Source organism: Myotis lucifugus, unplaced genomic scaffold (genome assembly GCF_000147115.1).
Source record: "Myotis lucifugus unplaced genomic scaffold, Myoluc2.0 scaffold_231, whole genome shotgun sequence".
In the NCBI taxonomy this organism is placed as follows: Eukaryota; Metazoa; Chordata; class Mammalia; order Chiroptera; family Vespertilionidae; genus Myotis; species Myotis lucifugus.
In genome coordinates, this window is record NW_005871279.1 from 1766691 (window position 1) to 1782546 (window position 15856).

The 15856-nt window shown below is 39.5% G+C and overlaps 1 protein-coding gene across 4 annotated transcripts in view; it reads right to left on the reverse strand.

Moving 5' to 3' along the window:
- The window catches only part of TMEM45A (transmembrane protein 45A), a 96108-nt gene that overhangs the window by 11110 nt on the left and 69142 nt on the right, over positions 1-15856 (reverse strand). For 2 of the 4 annotated variants that reach the window (XM_023762094.1, XM_023762093.1), the window contains 3 exons: positions 4694-4888; positions 2887-3099; positions 646-830 (listed from right to left, as the gene is read on the reverse strand). In XM_023762094.1, coding sequence (XP_023617862.1) covers positions 646-830; positions 2887-3099; positions 4694-4883 — 588 coding nt within the window. In that variant the 5' untranslated portion in view covers positions 4884-4888. Of the gene's footprint in view, positions 1-645; positions 831-2886; positions 3100-4693; positions 4889-9559; positions 9737-15856 lie in introns of those variants that run through there. The other 2 variants (XM_014464016.2, XM_014464018.2) reach the window with 2 other exon arrangements.

A 15856-nucleotide genomic window follows, 5' to 3' on the forward strand; every position in this document is an offset into this window, starting at 1 on the left:
TTCATCCCTATATAGATATTGGGTTATGATGTCTCATTCTCTATAAAATATATGTTCACTGGTTGGAATACAATTTTTCAACAACACACCAAGGTTAGGGGTTTGACAGAGTAAAATGGAAAGAACCTGAGATTTGGCATCAGACACCCACATTTAGATTCCAGTTTCATTATTTTGTGATCCTGGGAAAGTAACTTTGTCTCTTTGAGTCTTCCTTATCGGATTACGTTGGGAATGATAATACTTAACTTACAAGTCGTTGTAAGGACATAATGAAACACTGTGTGTGGATGTCCTGTACAGTGGCTGGCCCTTAGTTGTTTCTCAATAAATAATTGTTTCAGGCCTTTCATATTTTTCTTGAGCTTACTACCCATTAGTAAGTTGCTTTAGCATCAAGGAATTGCTTCCAACTAAAAGCACCAGCTCAGAGTTCCTACATTGTGCATATTCAGGTGTGTGATGAAGACGGGCGCCCCCCACTTCCTTCCCCACTGCTCTGTCATTGCTCCCACCTGGGCTGCTCTTGGAGCCCGAATTCTCACTGCAGCAGCACAGAGGAGGAAGTCTCTGGGTTCTAGAGCAACATGCCCCACCAAACAAAGAGAGGAGGTCACAAGTGGAGACACCGGTACATTAACTCACCTGCCAGAACCAGCTCCCCTGAAGCAGAATAAAGCTCGTACGGAGAAGCTCCACGGTTAGATTGCCGCGTAAGAAGATCTCCATGAAGGCAGCCAGGCCTGCCAAAAAGATGACCAAGACCAACAGCTGGTGCACAAAGATGTCCAGTATTTCCCGGCCATGGGTGTGGTTGTAGAAAATAAAAGCTGATAGAGAGGGGGAAATCGTTTGTCTTTTTTAATGAAACCAGTTTCTCTCTCCCCTCTCCCCCACCACAGAATTTTACACGTACACACATTTGTTCCAAATATCTGGTGCCCACTGCTTCCCAGCTTCCCACAATAATGGCATTTTAGGAGTCATCGCTACCTCTTTAGAATGGAATTTTTTAAATTTAACACTCCTTTCCCCTCCCCCAGCCTTTATTCTCTCCTCTAACACAGCATGACATTTTCAACTAACTATATCTCAAAGCATCTTCAATGCAGGAGGAAAAATAATAACCATGCTGAGTGTGGGCAGCAGAAATTATGGTGAGTGCACAGCTGAACAAGACAAAGCCTTAAGGAATTCAGTCTATTGGAGGAAGCAAATCCTATCTAATAATAGACAAAGATGGTAATTGACTGTACCTTCGCTATGCCTCTCACTGGCTAATCAGCGCGATATGCAAATTAGCAGCCAACAAAGATGGCAGCTAATTTGCATACTGCAGGCAGGGCGGGACAGCGAGAGCCGCCATCCAAGCCCCGTGTGCAGCCCCGCCCCCAGCCGGGACCCCCATGTGCCACCTAAGCCCCGCCGCCAGCCGGAACCCCATGGCGATCAGAGAGCAGGAAAGTGTGGCCTGCAGGCAGCCCCCAGGTGGGCCTGCTCCTGGGTCGCCATGGTGATCCCAGAGCAGGAAAGTGCAGCCTGCCCCCGGGTCTCCGCGGCAATCCGGCGATCCATGAGCAGGAAAGCTCAGCCTGCAGGCAGCACCCGACCCTGGCCACAGCTCAAGGGAGAGTACAACACGCAGTGGAGGCCAGGAGCCTGAGAGATCAACACAGAGGGGCGCCTGCTCCAAGCTCCACGGTGTGGCTGGGGGCGGGCCCCCAGCGGGGACACACACACACACACACACACACACACACACACACAGCAACTGCTCCGAGCCTACATGGCGTGGCTGGGGGCAGGCCTCAGCAGACACACACACACACACGGGATGCCTACTCTGAGCCTCTGCTGCCAGACTGTGGCCATCAGTAGGACATCCACCGAGGGCTCCTGGACTGTGAGAGAAGCAGGCTGGGCTGAGGGAACCACCCCCTAGTGCACGAATTTCATGCATCAGGCCTCTAGTATATACATAAATCACTAGATGCTCTGGAAGCTCCCAAGAATTAGTAGCTAATTACATTGTTTAATCCCATGGAATGATGAGCTTCATCATCTTTTTTCCATTTCGATGAAGAAGAAAAGATGTTTCTTAAAAACATCACAACACCCTGAGATAATAAGACTCAGGTTGTTGGTGCCCACCTTTTATCTAGCCCTTGTTCTCAAAGAGGGATTGACCGAAGTTCTTATCTTCACATGTAGCAGGCAAGGTGGGGAGTTGGGAAATGACTGCCTCCTGATAATTTGGGGCTTTTTTAGTTCTACAGTCAAGTCATTCTTTACAAATAACGATAAATGAAAACAAATCACTAAACACTTGTTTGCAGTGTTTCCCCATACAGTAACAGGGTGACCAACTGAACAAAAATGTTGTTCTTCATTCATCTATCAAAAACAGGAGCTCATATTTTTATGTGACTGAGTTTGTTGGACCCTACTTATCATGTAATGGTGGACTGTTACTATCTCAATATAAAAAAGGCTGGTTAGTAGGTGATGGAAGCTACTCTGCTGTGTCTCCTCATTTTAGGATATTCGTGTTTCATTACATCGAGCTCAGTTTCACTTTTAAAAGCCAAAATAATGATAATCTCCAGGATAACCCAGAGATAACTATGGCAGATGGTTCTTTAAGACAGGTGTGAAATGTGGATAAAGCACTTTGAATGATTGTGCTTGTTCAGCTTTACTAAATGAGTCAGTAGGGAGGGAGAATCTTTGACATCCCACCTAGGGCATCAAATAGCTCACCATGGCCCAAATTGGTAACCCCGTGGACCAAGGCTGCACCAAGACACTAAAGGAATATTATTATAAAGGGCTAGACAAACGTCCAAAAGTAGTTAAAGGTACAAGAAAATACTCACTCTTACTTACCCTCCACAAATAAGGCATTTGACAACATTAACTTGCTTAAAGAGGTAGGAAGTGAACGGATGGTGGAACATAGGATGCTCATCACGCCCGCCAGCCCAAAGAAGAAGTACATGGTGGTGTGATGCCAACCCAGGAGTTGGACCCACTGGCCTTCTTTGTAGTTATACAAGGACAGGTGGGGCCCTCCAGGAATAAACTGTTCCCCAAGCATACCTGTAGAAGAACATATTAAAGTTTTAGTAAGTCTCTTCATAACGTGACCGAGAAAGCAGGAAGATGCAGGAGGAATAGCGCACTGCTTAGTCCAATCTAGTGACCTTTTAAATGACATGAATTCCTATTTCTGGGCTGTTGCCTAAGAGCTGAGCACTGGTGGTTTAGGCTTATTTCAGAGGTTCAAATATTGGCTTGGATCAGTGGTCGGCAAACTGCGGCTCATGAGCCACATGTGGCTCGCAAGCTGCAGTTTGCCGACCACTGGGATAATCACTTTTAATCAAAGATAGTCAATTCAGTCAAACAGCTATTTCAGACTTTTAATGCTAAAGATTTTAGTTCAACTTAGTTTCATGATCAGCTCCACTGATGATTTTAGTCCTTACTTTAATCTAATAACTGAATAAACCCCGAATGCTTTGGGATTCTATTTGTAAGATCAGTCCCCCAGAGGCTGATTACTTCCTTCTTACCCGTTGCATCTCTGGGTAGCTGCCACAAAGTAGGGAGTTGTGCTTGGTTCAGCATAAAAATGCTAGGGTTCAGCTTTTCCCCAATTAAGGATAACTGAGAAAACACAGTCAGCATGGCATATGGTCAAGCCAGCTACACAGTTGCATTTTCTTAAAAATGCTGTTTTATTTCTTAACCTATAGAATTTGACATTGAAATTTCCCTCTTGGGAAATGGTTGTTCTGGAATTTGATGGCCATAGCAAAGCGCTATGGCCATGAATTAAGCATGAAGAAAACCAAAGGAATATTAAGAGGTTTTGCCCTTCATAGAGGAGAAACTGAAGTAAAATTCTAAAAACATAGAACATTTTCACAGAATCATATAGTCAATGGAAAGGCCTTAGAAGTCGTCAGACCTAGCCTCCCTCTCCAATTTGGAAATCACACAAAAAGAATGAGTGCATGAACCAAGTCTTCTTCAGCCTATCCCTTTGTACATACTATTAACAATGGTATTCCTGAAGCTCTCCCATGAGCCCTTGATTATTTTTTTAAAAAATATATTTTTATTGATGTCAGAGAGGAAGGGAGAGGGAGAGGGAGACAGAAACATCAATGATGAGAGAGAATCATGGATCGGCTGCCTCTTGCACGCCCCCCACTGGGGATTGAGCCCACAGCCCTGGCATGTGCTCTTGACTGGAATAGAACCCGGGACCCTTCAGTCTGCAGGCCAACGCTCTATCCACTGGGCCACACCAGCTAGAGCAGCCCTTGATTATTTTGATGTCATTTTGAAAAATGCTTTCTGATGAAGTTTATTCTTTCAGGCATCAGAATACTTGGTATAAAATTATTTCAGAGGCTCCAGCTAATTCTATAAAGGAAATTAACCCTGAGTGGGCAGGCAAGTTAATTACCATGACTAACTTATTAAGGAACAAACCTTTGTATAAATATGAAGTATCACCTTCTAACAGTTATATAAGATAGAAATAACAATTAGAATATATGTTCAGAGATATTTTTAAAGTAAAAATTCACTGTTAGCAATTTCTCAATTTGATATTAAATCTTCTCTTTGCATATGAAAATAGCCAAAAGGAGAAAACAGAATACTGAAATAGTCCACTCACCAATTACAGCCATGCAGATTATTACGATTCCCTCCACAATATCTATTCGATAGAATACTGCTTTGGAGCCAAAATAGGAAGTCCGCTTGTGTTTTCTGCAGACATACTTCAGAATGCACTTCAGAGTCCACCAAATACCCATGATGATGAAGAAGGTTCCGGGGAGGGCATGGCCCTTGAAACTCCCCATGATTACTGAGATAAGAACATATAGAAGATGAAAACCTTTTATTTCCAGAACTTAGACAAAACATGGCTTATTCCTTATCTTCTGATGATTATGGATACACCATTGATTCCAAGGAAATGATATTACTGTCAACAGTAGTAAATCCACTGAAATATCAATAATACCAGGAAGAAGAAAAATTCTCAGTCTTTGAACACTTACCTTGTTCTAGGCCTTGTGCCAAGTGTTTTACATGATAACCTCACCTAATATTTACAACATACCTATGAATGACAGATTATCCATGCCACATATTTATATATTATTTTTTCAATCCAAAGAACATATAAACTTTTTATACCTAAGAAACTATAATTTGTACTGACTGCACTTACTCACCATGATTTGGATATATTTTTGCATGGTTTCTATTCTTTTCTAATGGATACTGTCCTGTGATGCTTCTAAGCCTGTTCATGGGTATATTGAAAGTCCTCTTCACCCATATACTTCAATCCATAGGTATCCCTAATGTTTATTTTTCCTTATATATTTACATACACTATGCACTATGAAAAATAAATAAAATTAATGATATGTATATTATTCAAAATAAAATTTCTTTTACTTTAAAAAAAAATGGGATACAGGTTTAGAGAAGTTAAAAGACTTACCCAAATCTCATAACTATTAAGCAAAAATTTTGTGGTTTTTAACAGGAAGCCCAAAAGGATTTCTTAAGTATATGTGAAGGAAAGTAATATAAAAGTTTTACTCTTATGTTTAAAACTTTAAATGATATAAAATTGCCTACAAATTTTTTAAAGTAGGTAACTTCAAAGTATCAAAAATCAAATGTGTGGAAGAGACCATTAGTGTGCATCAAATATCTGTGTGCGCCTCCACACTTTTCCCAGCCTTCCTCCAGTTCAATCAGAACCATGTTTCTAGTTCTGGCCAATGGTCTGTGGCATTTATTCCTTCAGGCTGAGTCATGTAAGAGCCTACCTGACTCCTTTACCTCTTCCCCTGACTTGGCAACCTTGACATGGCATGTCTGCAACATAGAGGGTGGCTAACCAGCCCGCTTCAGATTTTGTTCAACCCTTGATTGTGCCAAGTCATTGAAACTTTGAGGCTTAACAGATTAACCCAGCTGTTAACCCAGATAGATACCAAGGCAAAGCCATTGTAAATTGCTGCATGTTGAAGCAATAATAAACAGAAATGTTCCCCATTCTTGGTCAGCGCTATAGAAAATCAGTCTTGAATTGTGCAAGTTTTGAATTATGTGAGCAGCCCTTTGTTCAAATGTATGATACCATCTATGGAATAAGGAAGAGAGAGTTCAGAATCAGCCTTGTAGATCTTACCATGAAAGGGGACTTTGGTGTTCCCCTGGCCTGGCAGAGTTCTTTATCTCCCTGGGTGGACAGTGGGCCTTTTGGTTCAGGGCAGACCCTTTTGGGTTACTTCCACATCCCCCTGACACAACTGTGATGTTTCAAAGGAGGCTGTGAAACTGACTCAGATGATAAAATTCTCTTGAATATCTACTCAACACCCCAAATGGACATTTCAGCACATCCTGAACCATGTGAACCATCCAAGGGACTCCAGCTCAGTAGATCACATAGTGCAGGTTCTTCTCCTAACTCTGACTCTAATTAGTGCTGTGGTTCGGGGCATGTCCTTAACCTCTTGGGCCTTAGTTCTTAATTAATAAAAGAAAAGATGGGCTAGGTAAAACCTGGAGTTCCTTCCTGCTCTAACACTCTATGATTCATTATCCTAACCACCATCTTCCTCATAATGTTCCTAGTTCTCCTGTTTGTCTTGGTTTAGGCAACACTATGGGACTGAAAAATACTTCTATATGGAATTTTAAAAAATACATGCAGCTTGTAAATTATTTGAGCTTTTCTGGGGATATGTTTTAAGGAGCCTTAGAGGAACCCACTTCTAGAAATGTATCCTAAAAATATAACTGGAGACGTAGGCACCAAATTAAACACAATATTTATGTCTACAATTAGGAGAATGATTAAACAATTTTATCATTAAATAAAGTTTTCAAATAACTTACATAGCAGGAGATATAGTTACAGATAGATATAGGATTTTTTAAAAAACTGAGAAGAGGCTTTGGATTCAGACTGACTAGAGATGAATCCCAACTTTATCATTTACTAGCTAGCTACATGACTTTGGGCAAGTTATTTAACCTCTAAGTGCCTCAGTTTTTTCTTCTGTAACATTGGACAAATAACAGTACCTACCTAGTAAAATTAAAATGAGTTACTCTAATGCAACTAAGCCACAGTATTATTAAAACAAGCTCATATTATTCTCAACCCACCTCAAACTACCTGAGTAAAACAAAAGTAAACCCAGATGAAAAATTTTACTTGGATACTAACTGCTGAAAAGCAAGAAGCATCCATAAAATTCTCTTGGTTGTTATTCATGTACAATCTATAACATTTCTTCAGCTGTTATCTTAGAGGGTTACTGGAATTTTCTGTGGCTATTTAATTTCTTGATTGCAATTACAGAATATGTTTCTGAAATCTATTCTTTCTACTCCCTCATTGGACCTGGATAGTGGGTCATTTATTTAAAAAATATTCCTACTCTGATGTTTCAAAGTGCACTTATACTCAACATACCACAAATTTGAACTGATCATAATATCCACTCACCCGCTGCCAGAAAATCATTTTTTCCCCAGTTAGCCATTTTGGTTAACACCACCATTCATACACTTGCTCAAATTCAAAATATGAAAATCACCATAGAGTCCACCTATATCCCTGAAAATGAATTAGTTATTGAGACCTATTGCCTCTACTGCTTTACCATCCCCTACCCCAAATTTGGCTGACTTCCCATAGCCCCTTCAATTGTATCTGTTTGGGGAATCTCCCTGATGGCCCAGATAGGAGAGAGGCTCTCTTATACCTATCTAGGTACCCAGTTCTCACTTTAATAAGCGAACCAGTCTATCTCAACACAGCCATTAGGATGTGATAGGGAGGGAATGGGGAGTAAGTAGTTGATGGTTTTTAAAGAGGGATAGGAAGTGATCAGAGTGAGAGGGAAAATTAGTTCTTATTTCTACTTCAGTTATAAACTTCTGTATCTTTAACCGTTTAATCTAAAACAATCTGATGGTTCCAATCATTTTCTGTTTAAATGACCCAAGCAAAACGAAGTCAAAACAGGTTTTCTAGCCCTAGCTGGTTTGGTTCAGTGGATAGAGCATTGACCTGCGGACTGAAGGGCCCCGGCTTCTATTCCAGTCAAGGGCACATGCCTGGGTTGCGGGCTTGATCCCTAATGTGGGCGTGCAAAAGGCAGCCGATCAATGATTCTCTCTTATCATTTATGTTTCTATCTATCTCTTTCTCTCTTCCTCTCTGATATATATATATACATATATATGTGTATATATATATATATATATATGTATATATATACATATATATATACATATATATATATATTAAAAAACAACAAACAGGTTTGCTATATTTGCTTGACCCAACAAACCCAGCTGCTCCTGCCACTGCAAATGACATTCAGTTTACTTCATTTTCAATGTGGAAAGAAAAAGTTGCATAACTCCTCAAATATCACTTCAGTGTCATCTCCTAGATGACACCATTACCCATAGATTTATTTTTTGTTCCCTGCTTTACTATTCCCTGTAGACAAAATTTATTACTTGTAAAATCCAAGTACTCCAGAGTTTGATTAGATCTTAATCCAAAGAACAGACACATTCCCCTTGGAGAACAGAGGGCATGCCTCGCCCACAAAGCAGAACATACCTGCTGGACAGCCAGCAGAAACCCCAGGGGAAATCTCCAGGCAAGGAAACAAAAGGGTACTTTTTCAACATCCTCCCTGCTTGATCTCACCACTTACAATCTCACAAAGGGAAAACTGTTCTTCCAGGCCCACAAGAGTACAAGATTCAATCCCTGACTCCTAACTGCAGTTCATCCTGAAAATGCATACTCCTTCCCCATCCAAAAACCCCTCTGCTCCTAATGACACCAAACATCATCCTCTGGGTTAAAGATGAGATACAACTCCCGACACCCATATTGGCCCCTTTTCTTCTGACTGCCCCCCTCCAACACACACGCACACACACACACACACACACACACACTCATTCAATACCCAAAAGGGAAATATTTTAAAACTCTGGCACTTAGAGATAATATTGGTTAAATTTCCAAGATCTAAATTGGGTGTTAGGTGCTAATTCTCAGTATTACAGTCACATAAAGTTCAGAGTAGGCCTGTGCACAGAAAGAGGAAACTAGATCCGAAAAAAATATTCTACAGTTTTCTTGGTGAAATTAACCAAATAGCTAACGTCAATAGAAAAATGAATACCATGGAGAAAAACTTAAACCAAAATTTCACCTTGAGCCACCACTAAAATAAAGTATTCCTAAATCTTAATTAATGACTCATATTCCAAAACATATCTGTAAATTCTAATACACCAAAACAATTTGAACTACTTCTTAAGCTTCACTTTACTATTTGCCTTAACACTCAAAGCAAAGTATTACATAAGCATATGTAACTTTAAATATTTTTGATTCTCAAAGCATTTCATACAAGCACTTTCCCAAATTTCAACTGTTTTGAGGTTTTCTTAGTTAAACTCTTCTTACCTTCACACTTTCCTCAATGTCAAGTTCAACTCAATTTTCTTCTTCCCAGAATTTATAATGGTTCTGTTCTCAAGAAGGAAAAGCAGGTACTGAATGTTCTCAATCTAAAGCTGTTCTTCCTTGGAGATTAAACCAATGTGCTCATGTCTCCAGGAATGAAGTTGAGCAGATGAGCCTTCAGAATGTCACAATTCCTGCATAAATTTGGATCTAGGGACCACACCCTTTTGAGCATCATACCTCTCTGTCTAAACTTGTGCAATAGAGTATTTCCCAATGAGGCTCACCTTATTACCCCGCCCACATGACCACTAGTTTCAGGCATGTACCACCTGCTATGAGAACCCAAGCCAGTGGGGCATGTGTGATCGTTGCGCTCTCTCCAGGCCATCAAGATGAACATAAGACAAAGGAAATGGTTATGGCCGTGGTAACGTAATAGAGCCTGTTAGACAAGTCCTATAAAGACAGTCCACTTCCTAACGTACAGTACCTCAAGCAAGAGATTACCACAGGTGCCAGGGCTGGAGTCACGACCAAAACCAAAGTTATAGGAATAGCAAAAGATGGTGGGGAAAAATTGTGATACGTCAATAATAAAGTTCACTTGCTCCCAAGGAATATACAATCTGGTAGAGAGATAAGTGAACAAATTATTCTAAACCAACGTGAGGTTTGCACAACATGAATGGGAATAAGAAGAAAGGAACAATGTGACTAACCTTGAGAGTAGGCAGCTGTTATCCTCTCTGGTAAATGCTTGGTGAGCTAGGGCCATGGCCCCGCCCATATAATGTTTTGCGCCTAGTTAGTACTCAATAACTAGCCAGTGAGTAATGAGCTCCTGCATGGACCTGACCTCCCTAAAACACTGACTTGGGTGGCAACCAGTATCAAAAACAGCTGTAGTGTTATTTAAATGCAGATTCCTGGGCCCCCCCTTCAGATCTACTGAATCCATCAGCAGGGGGAGGCCCAGGAGTCTACATTGCAACAAGCACTCACCAGTTAATTTTTATGTATTCTTGAGTTTTGAGAACCAAAGTCTTAGAGTATATGAAAACAAGCAGAGTGGCACTGTGACAGAAAAATTTAAATGTGACCTCCCCACCACCATACCCCAGAGGACATTTGTCAACTGTCAAGTGTCATGAACCCTGGCACCTGATGTGTTTGCTCATTTTGGATAGAGGTGGGTGGCTCAACAGCTGCTCCTGAGGCCAGAGTAATAATATGACTCTGTCACAAGACAATAACCATGCTAGAGTGCCACCGTTCTAGTTATTTTATTTTATCAGATATTACTAAGGTCTTATTTTATTTTGATCTCTTCTACATCCTGCCTTTTATTCCCATACCCATCTCAATCTTTAAATAACTAAAACCATCTACGTCACATGGACAATTCTTAACCAAACTTCCAGAATGACAAACAGAACTATAAACTTGAAAATATGATGGATGGCGAGGCAAACAGAAAGTAAGAACAAATGCTATGTGGCATCACCTGCCTGTAACCAACTCTTCAATGTAAATAGGAGCCTGGACTGTTTCTGTTAGTAGTGTGGAACCTGAGATGGGAAGGAAGCTAGCATTCATTGAACATCTGGTATGTGCTAATAACTTTTCAGTTATCCTATCTTTGAGACAACTCAAGAGAGTATCATTTCCACTGTAGGTATGTGGAAGCTGAGGTGCCAAGAGATTTACTAACCTACTCTAAGTCACAGAGTTAGTATAGACCAGAGCTAAGATTCCAAAACCCTTATATATCTGATTCCAAATCTCATACCGTTCCCCTAGATAAGGGCAAACACTAGGAAACATCTGTGATTAGCCCATCAAACAATTTTTATCAATAACCTTTGAATAGGTTAAACACTGAAAGGGCTTCTCCTGCTGGGACTCTCTACCATGGAGTCGTCAGCACATGTAAAGGAGGGGAAGCTTTGTGTGTAGCCTGAGTATGTATTTACCATGCTATGAGCAAAGGCAGAGTGGACCGGGCTGCCAACAAACGGGAAAGCTGAGCTGAGTCGTCGGCAAGGTCTTCATTTGACAACAGTCTAGAACAGTGGTTCTCAACCTTCCTAATGCCGCGACCCTTTAATACACTTCCTCATGTTGTGGTGACCCCCAACCATAAAATTATTTTCGTTGCTACTTCATAACTGTAATTTTGCTACTGTTATGAATCGTAATGTAAATATCTGATATGCAGGATGTATTTTCATTGTTACAAATTGAACATAATTAAAGCATAGTGATTAATCACAAAAACAATATGTAATTATATATGTGTTTTCCAATGGTCTTAGGCGACCCCTGTGAAAGGGTCATTCGACCCCAAAGGTGTCGCGACCCACAGGTTGAGAACCGCTGGTCTAGAGGCTAGATATGAGTATCAGTGATGTGGTAAGAATCTAAAGAAGTCATTCTATAGTTCCACTTTATACTGCTTTACAAGTTCAAGTCAATGAACAATGATTGAGTATTTCATATATATCTAAGGATCTGCTTCGAATTATTGGGGACTCCATGGTGAGCAAGTATATTGATTTTCTATTGCTTCTGTAACTCAGCTGGAAAATGTTCTCCAATTTTAAGGGAATAGGTGATTAATTTAACCACTTCTGCAAAATAATCCCTTTTGCCATGTAAGGTAATACATCACAAGATCTAAAAATTAAACATGGCAGGTAGAATGGGACATTATTCTGTCTACCATTGCAACATGTAAGGGTTAACAGTGTGTCCAGATAAAGAAGACAAACACATAGGACTGTGATACCAAAGAGATAAACTAAGATTTATAATAAAGGAATAAAATACTAGAGGTGTGCTCATTCCCTGCTGGTGGGAATGTAGATCGGTACAACCACTATGGAAAGCAATCTGGCGATTCCTCAAAAAATTAAGAATAGAGCTACCATACAACCCGGCAATCCCTCTCCTGAGTATATACCTGAAAACCTCAAAATCATGTGTTTGCAAAGATATATGCACCCCTATGCTCATTGCAGCATTATTCACAGTGGCCAAGACATGGAAACAACCAAAGCGTCCTGCAATAAAGGATTGGACAAAGATGTGGTACATCTACACAATGGAATACTACTCAGCCATAAGAAAGGATGACATACTGCCATTTGCAACAACATGGATGAACCTTGAAAATATTATGCTAAATGAAATAAATCAGTCATAAAAAGCTAAGAACCATATGATTTCACTCATATGTGGAATATAAAACTAAAGCTCATGAACACAAACAAAAGTGTGGTGGTTGCAAGAGGGAAGGGAGTGAAGGGAGAAGGGGTCCTAATATATGGTGACAGGACATTTGGCTTTGGGTGGTGGGCACATGGTGCAATATACAGATCTTGTAACACAGAAACCCACACCTGAAACCTATATGATCATGTTGACCAATGTCACTTAAATAAGTTTAATAGAAATAATATTTTTATGTGTTGAGCACCTTCTTTTAATTTAGGGGCAGGAAAGAGACATATGATAGAATCTTGGAAGACTATAAGGGCCATTTGAGCGGGACCTTGAAGAATTAATAGGATTTTGAAAGGTGGAGGTAAAAAAAGAAAAAATAATAATAATAATAAAAAGAAAGGTGGAGGTAAAAGAGAACAGCACTCCAGACATAAGGAACAGCATGAATTAAACTCATGGTGGCAGAAACATACAGGAGATGTTGAAGTCATTCCTACCACAGGAGTAGGAGACTAAAGAAAATACAGCTGGAATCCCAACATTTCGGAGAAGTTGGTGTCGGAAACAACAATACAAATAACCGCTCAATGGAAAAAAGTGCTTTTGCAATTAAATCTCTAGTTATAGATAAAAATTAAAGTAGACCTCTACCTCACACCAGATTCTAAATTAAATTTTTGGTGAATTAAAAACCTAATTGTGAGAAATCAAATTTTAAAACTTTTTAAAAGAAAATATTGAGCCGAAACCGGTTTGGCTCAGTGGATAGAGCATTGGCCTGCGGACTCAAAGGTCCCAGGTTCGATTCCGGTCAAGGGCATGTACCTGGGTTGCGGGCACATCCCCAGTGGGGGTGTGCAGGAGGCAGCTGATCGATGTTTCTCTCTCATCGATGTTTCTAACTCTCTATCTCTCTCCCTTCCTCTCTGTAAAAAATCAATAAAAAATATTAAAAAAAAAGAAAATATTGAAAAGTTCCTATTGACCTTGGGATAGGAAAGATTTTTTAAACAAGATACACAAAGCAAAATAATGAAAAAAAGAACTGATAAATTCGAGCACATCAAAAATTAAAACTTTTATACATGAATGGCAAGGAAGCATAGGAAAAGATGTTCAACATAATTAGTTATTTGGGAGATGTTAATTAAAATAACAAATACCAATGCACATTCACTAGAATGGCAAAATTTTAGAAGACTGACAGTATCAAGTATTAGCAAGGATAGGGAAAAGTGAACCGTTTGTTTGTTTTGGATATTTTTCCATTGATTTTTAGAGAGAGTGGAAAGGGGGAAGGGAAGGAAGAGAGAGAGAGAGAAAGAGAGAGAGAGAGAGGCATTGATTTGAGAGACACATGGATTGGTTGCCTCCCGCATATGGCCCAGGGATTGAACCTGCAACCCAGGCACATGCCCTTGACTGGGAATCAAACCTGTGGCCCTTTGGTGCATGGGCCAACACTCAATCCACTGAGTTACACTGGCCAGGGCTTGAATAACATCTTAGTTGATTCCAAGATTTGGCAATTATGAATAAGACTTCTATTAATATTCATATGCAGGTTTTTACATGTATGTAAGTTCCCAACTCATTTGAATAAATGCCTAAGAGCACAAGCCTGGATCATATAATAAGAGTATGAATAATTTTGTAAGAAGCTGCCAAAGTGTCTTCCAAAAAGGCTGTACCATTTTGCATTCCTGCCAGCAATGAATAAGAGAGAGTTCTAATTGTTCCAAATCCTCTCACGCATTTGGTGTTGTCAGTGTTCAGGATTCTCACTATTCTAATGTGTGTGCAGTGACTTCTCATTGATTGTTTTAATTTGATGTTCCCTGATTGACATATGATAATTTTTTTATCTGTTTATCTTCTTTGGTGAGGTATCTGTTCAGATCTTTTGCTCACTTTTCAATTGGGTTGTATTTGCTTTCTTATTGTTGATTTTTAAGAGTTCTTTGTATAGTTTGGATGTCAGTCCTTTGTCAGATAAAATTTGCAAATACTTTTCCCCAGTCTGTAGCTTGTCTTTTCATTCTCTTAAAAGTGTCTTTCACATAGCAGTTTTTAATTATAATGTAGTCTAACATACATTTTTTTCTTTCATAGATTGTGTACTTGATGTTTTATCTAAAAACTCATCATTATACCCAAGGTCACCCTAATTTTCTTCTATGTTATCGTCTAGACATGTTATAGCTTTTGTATTTTACATTTAGGTCTGTGATCCATTTTAACTTAATTTTTGTGAAAATATTGATAGAAGGACTGTGTCTAATTCATTCATTTTACATGTGAATATGCAGTTGTTTCAGCATCATTTGTTGAAAAGATTATCCTTTCTCTATACAGATTTGCTTTTGCCCCTTTGTCAAATATCGCTTGACTATATTTATGTGGGTCCATTTATGGATTCCTTATTCTGTTTCACTGATCTAAATGAATGTCTTTTCTTTCCCTAATGCCAAACTGTCCTGAGTACTGTAGCTTTATAGTAATTCTTGAAACTGAGTAGTGTCAGTCCTCTGATTTGTTCTTCAATATTGTGTTGGCTATTCTGAGTCTTTTGCCTTTCCATATAAACATTAAAATCAGTTTGTCAACACACACACACACACACACACACACACACACACACACACACCTTGCTGGGATTTTGATTGGGATTGCATCGAGTCTGTACATCAGGTTATGGAAAAAACTGACATCCTAACAATATCAGTTCTTCCTATCCATAAACATGGACCCTCTCCTCATTCATGTAGATCTTTTTTGATTTCTCTCATTAAAGGTTTGTAGCTTTCCTCATATAGATCTTGTAGCTATTTTGTTAAACTTATACCTAAGTATTTCTTTTCTCTCCTTTTCTTTTTTGGGATGGTGTTAATACAGTGTTATGTTTTTTATTTCAAATTCCAACTGTTCATTGCTGATATACAGAAGAACAGTTGACTTTTATATATTGAACTTGTAACCTGCAACCTTGCTATCAATAGCTTATGGGCAACGGTAGTTGGCTTTTTGGGTGTGAGGATTTTTTTTTTTAGGTTTTTTTGGTTTTGGTTT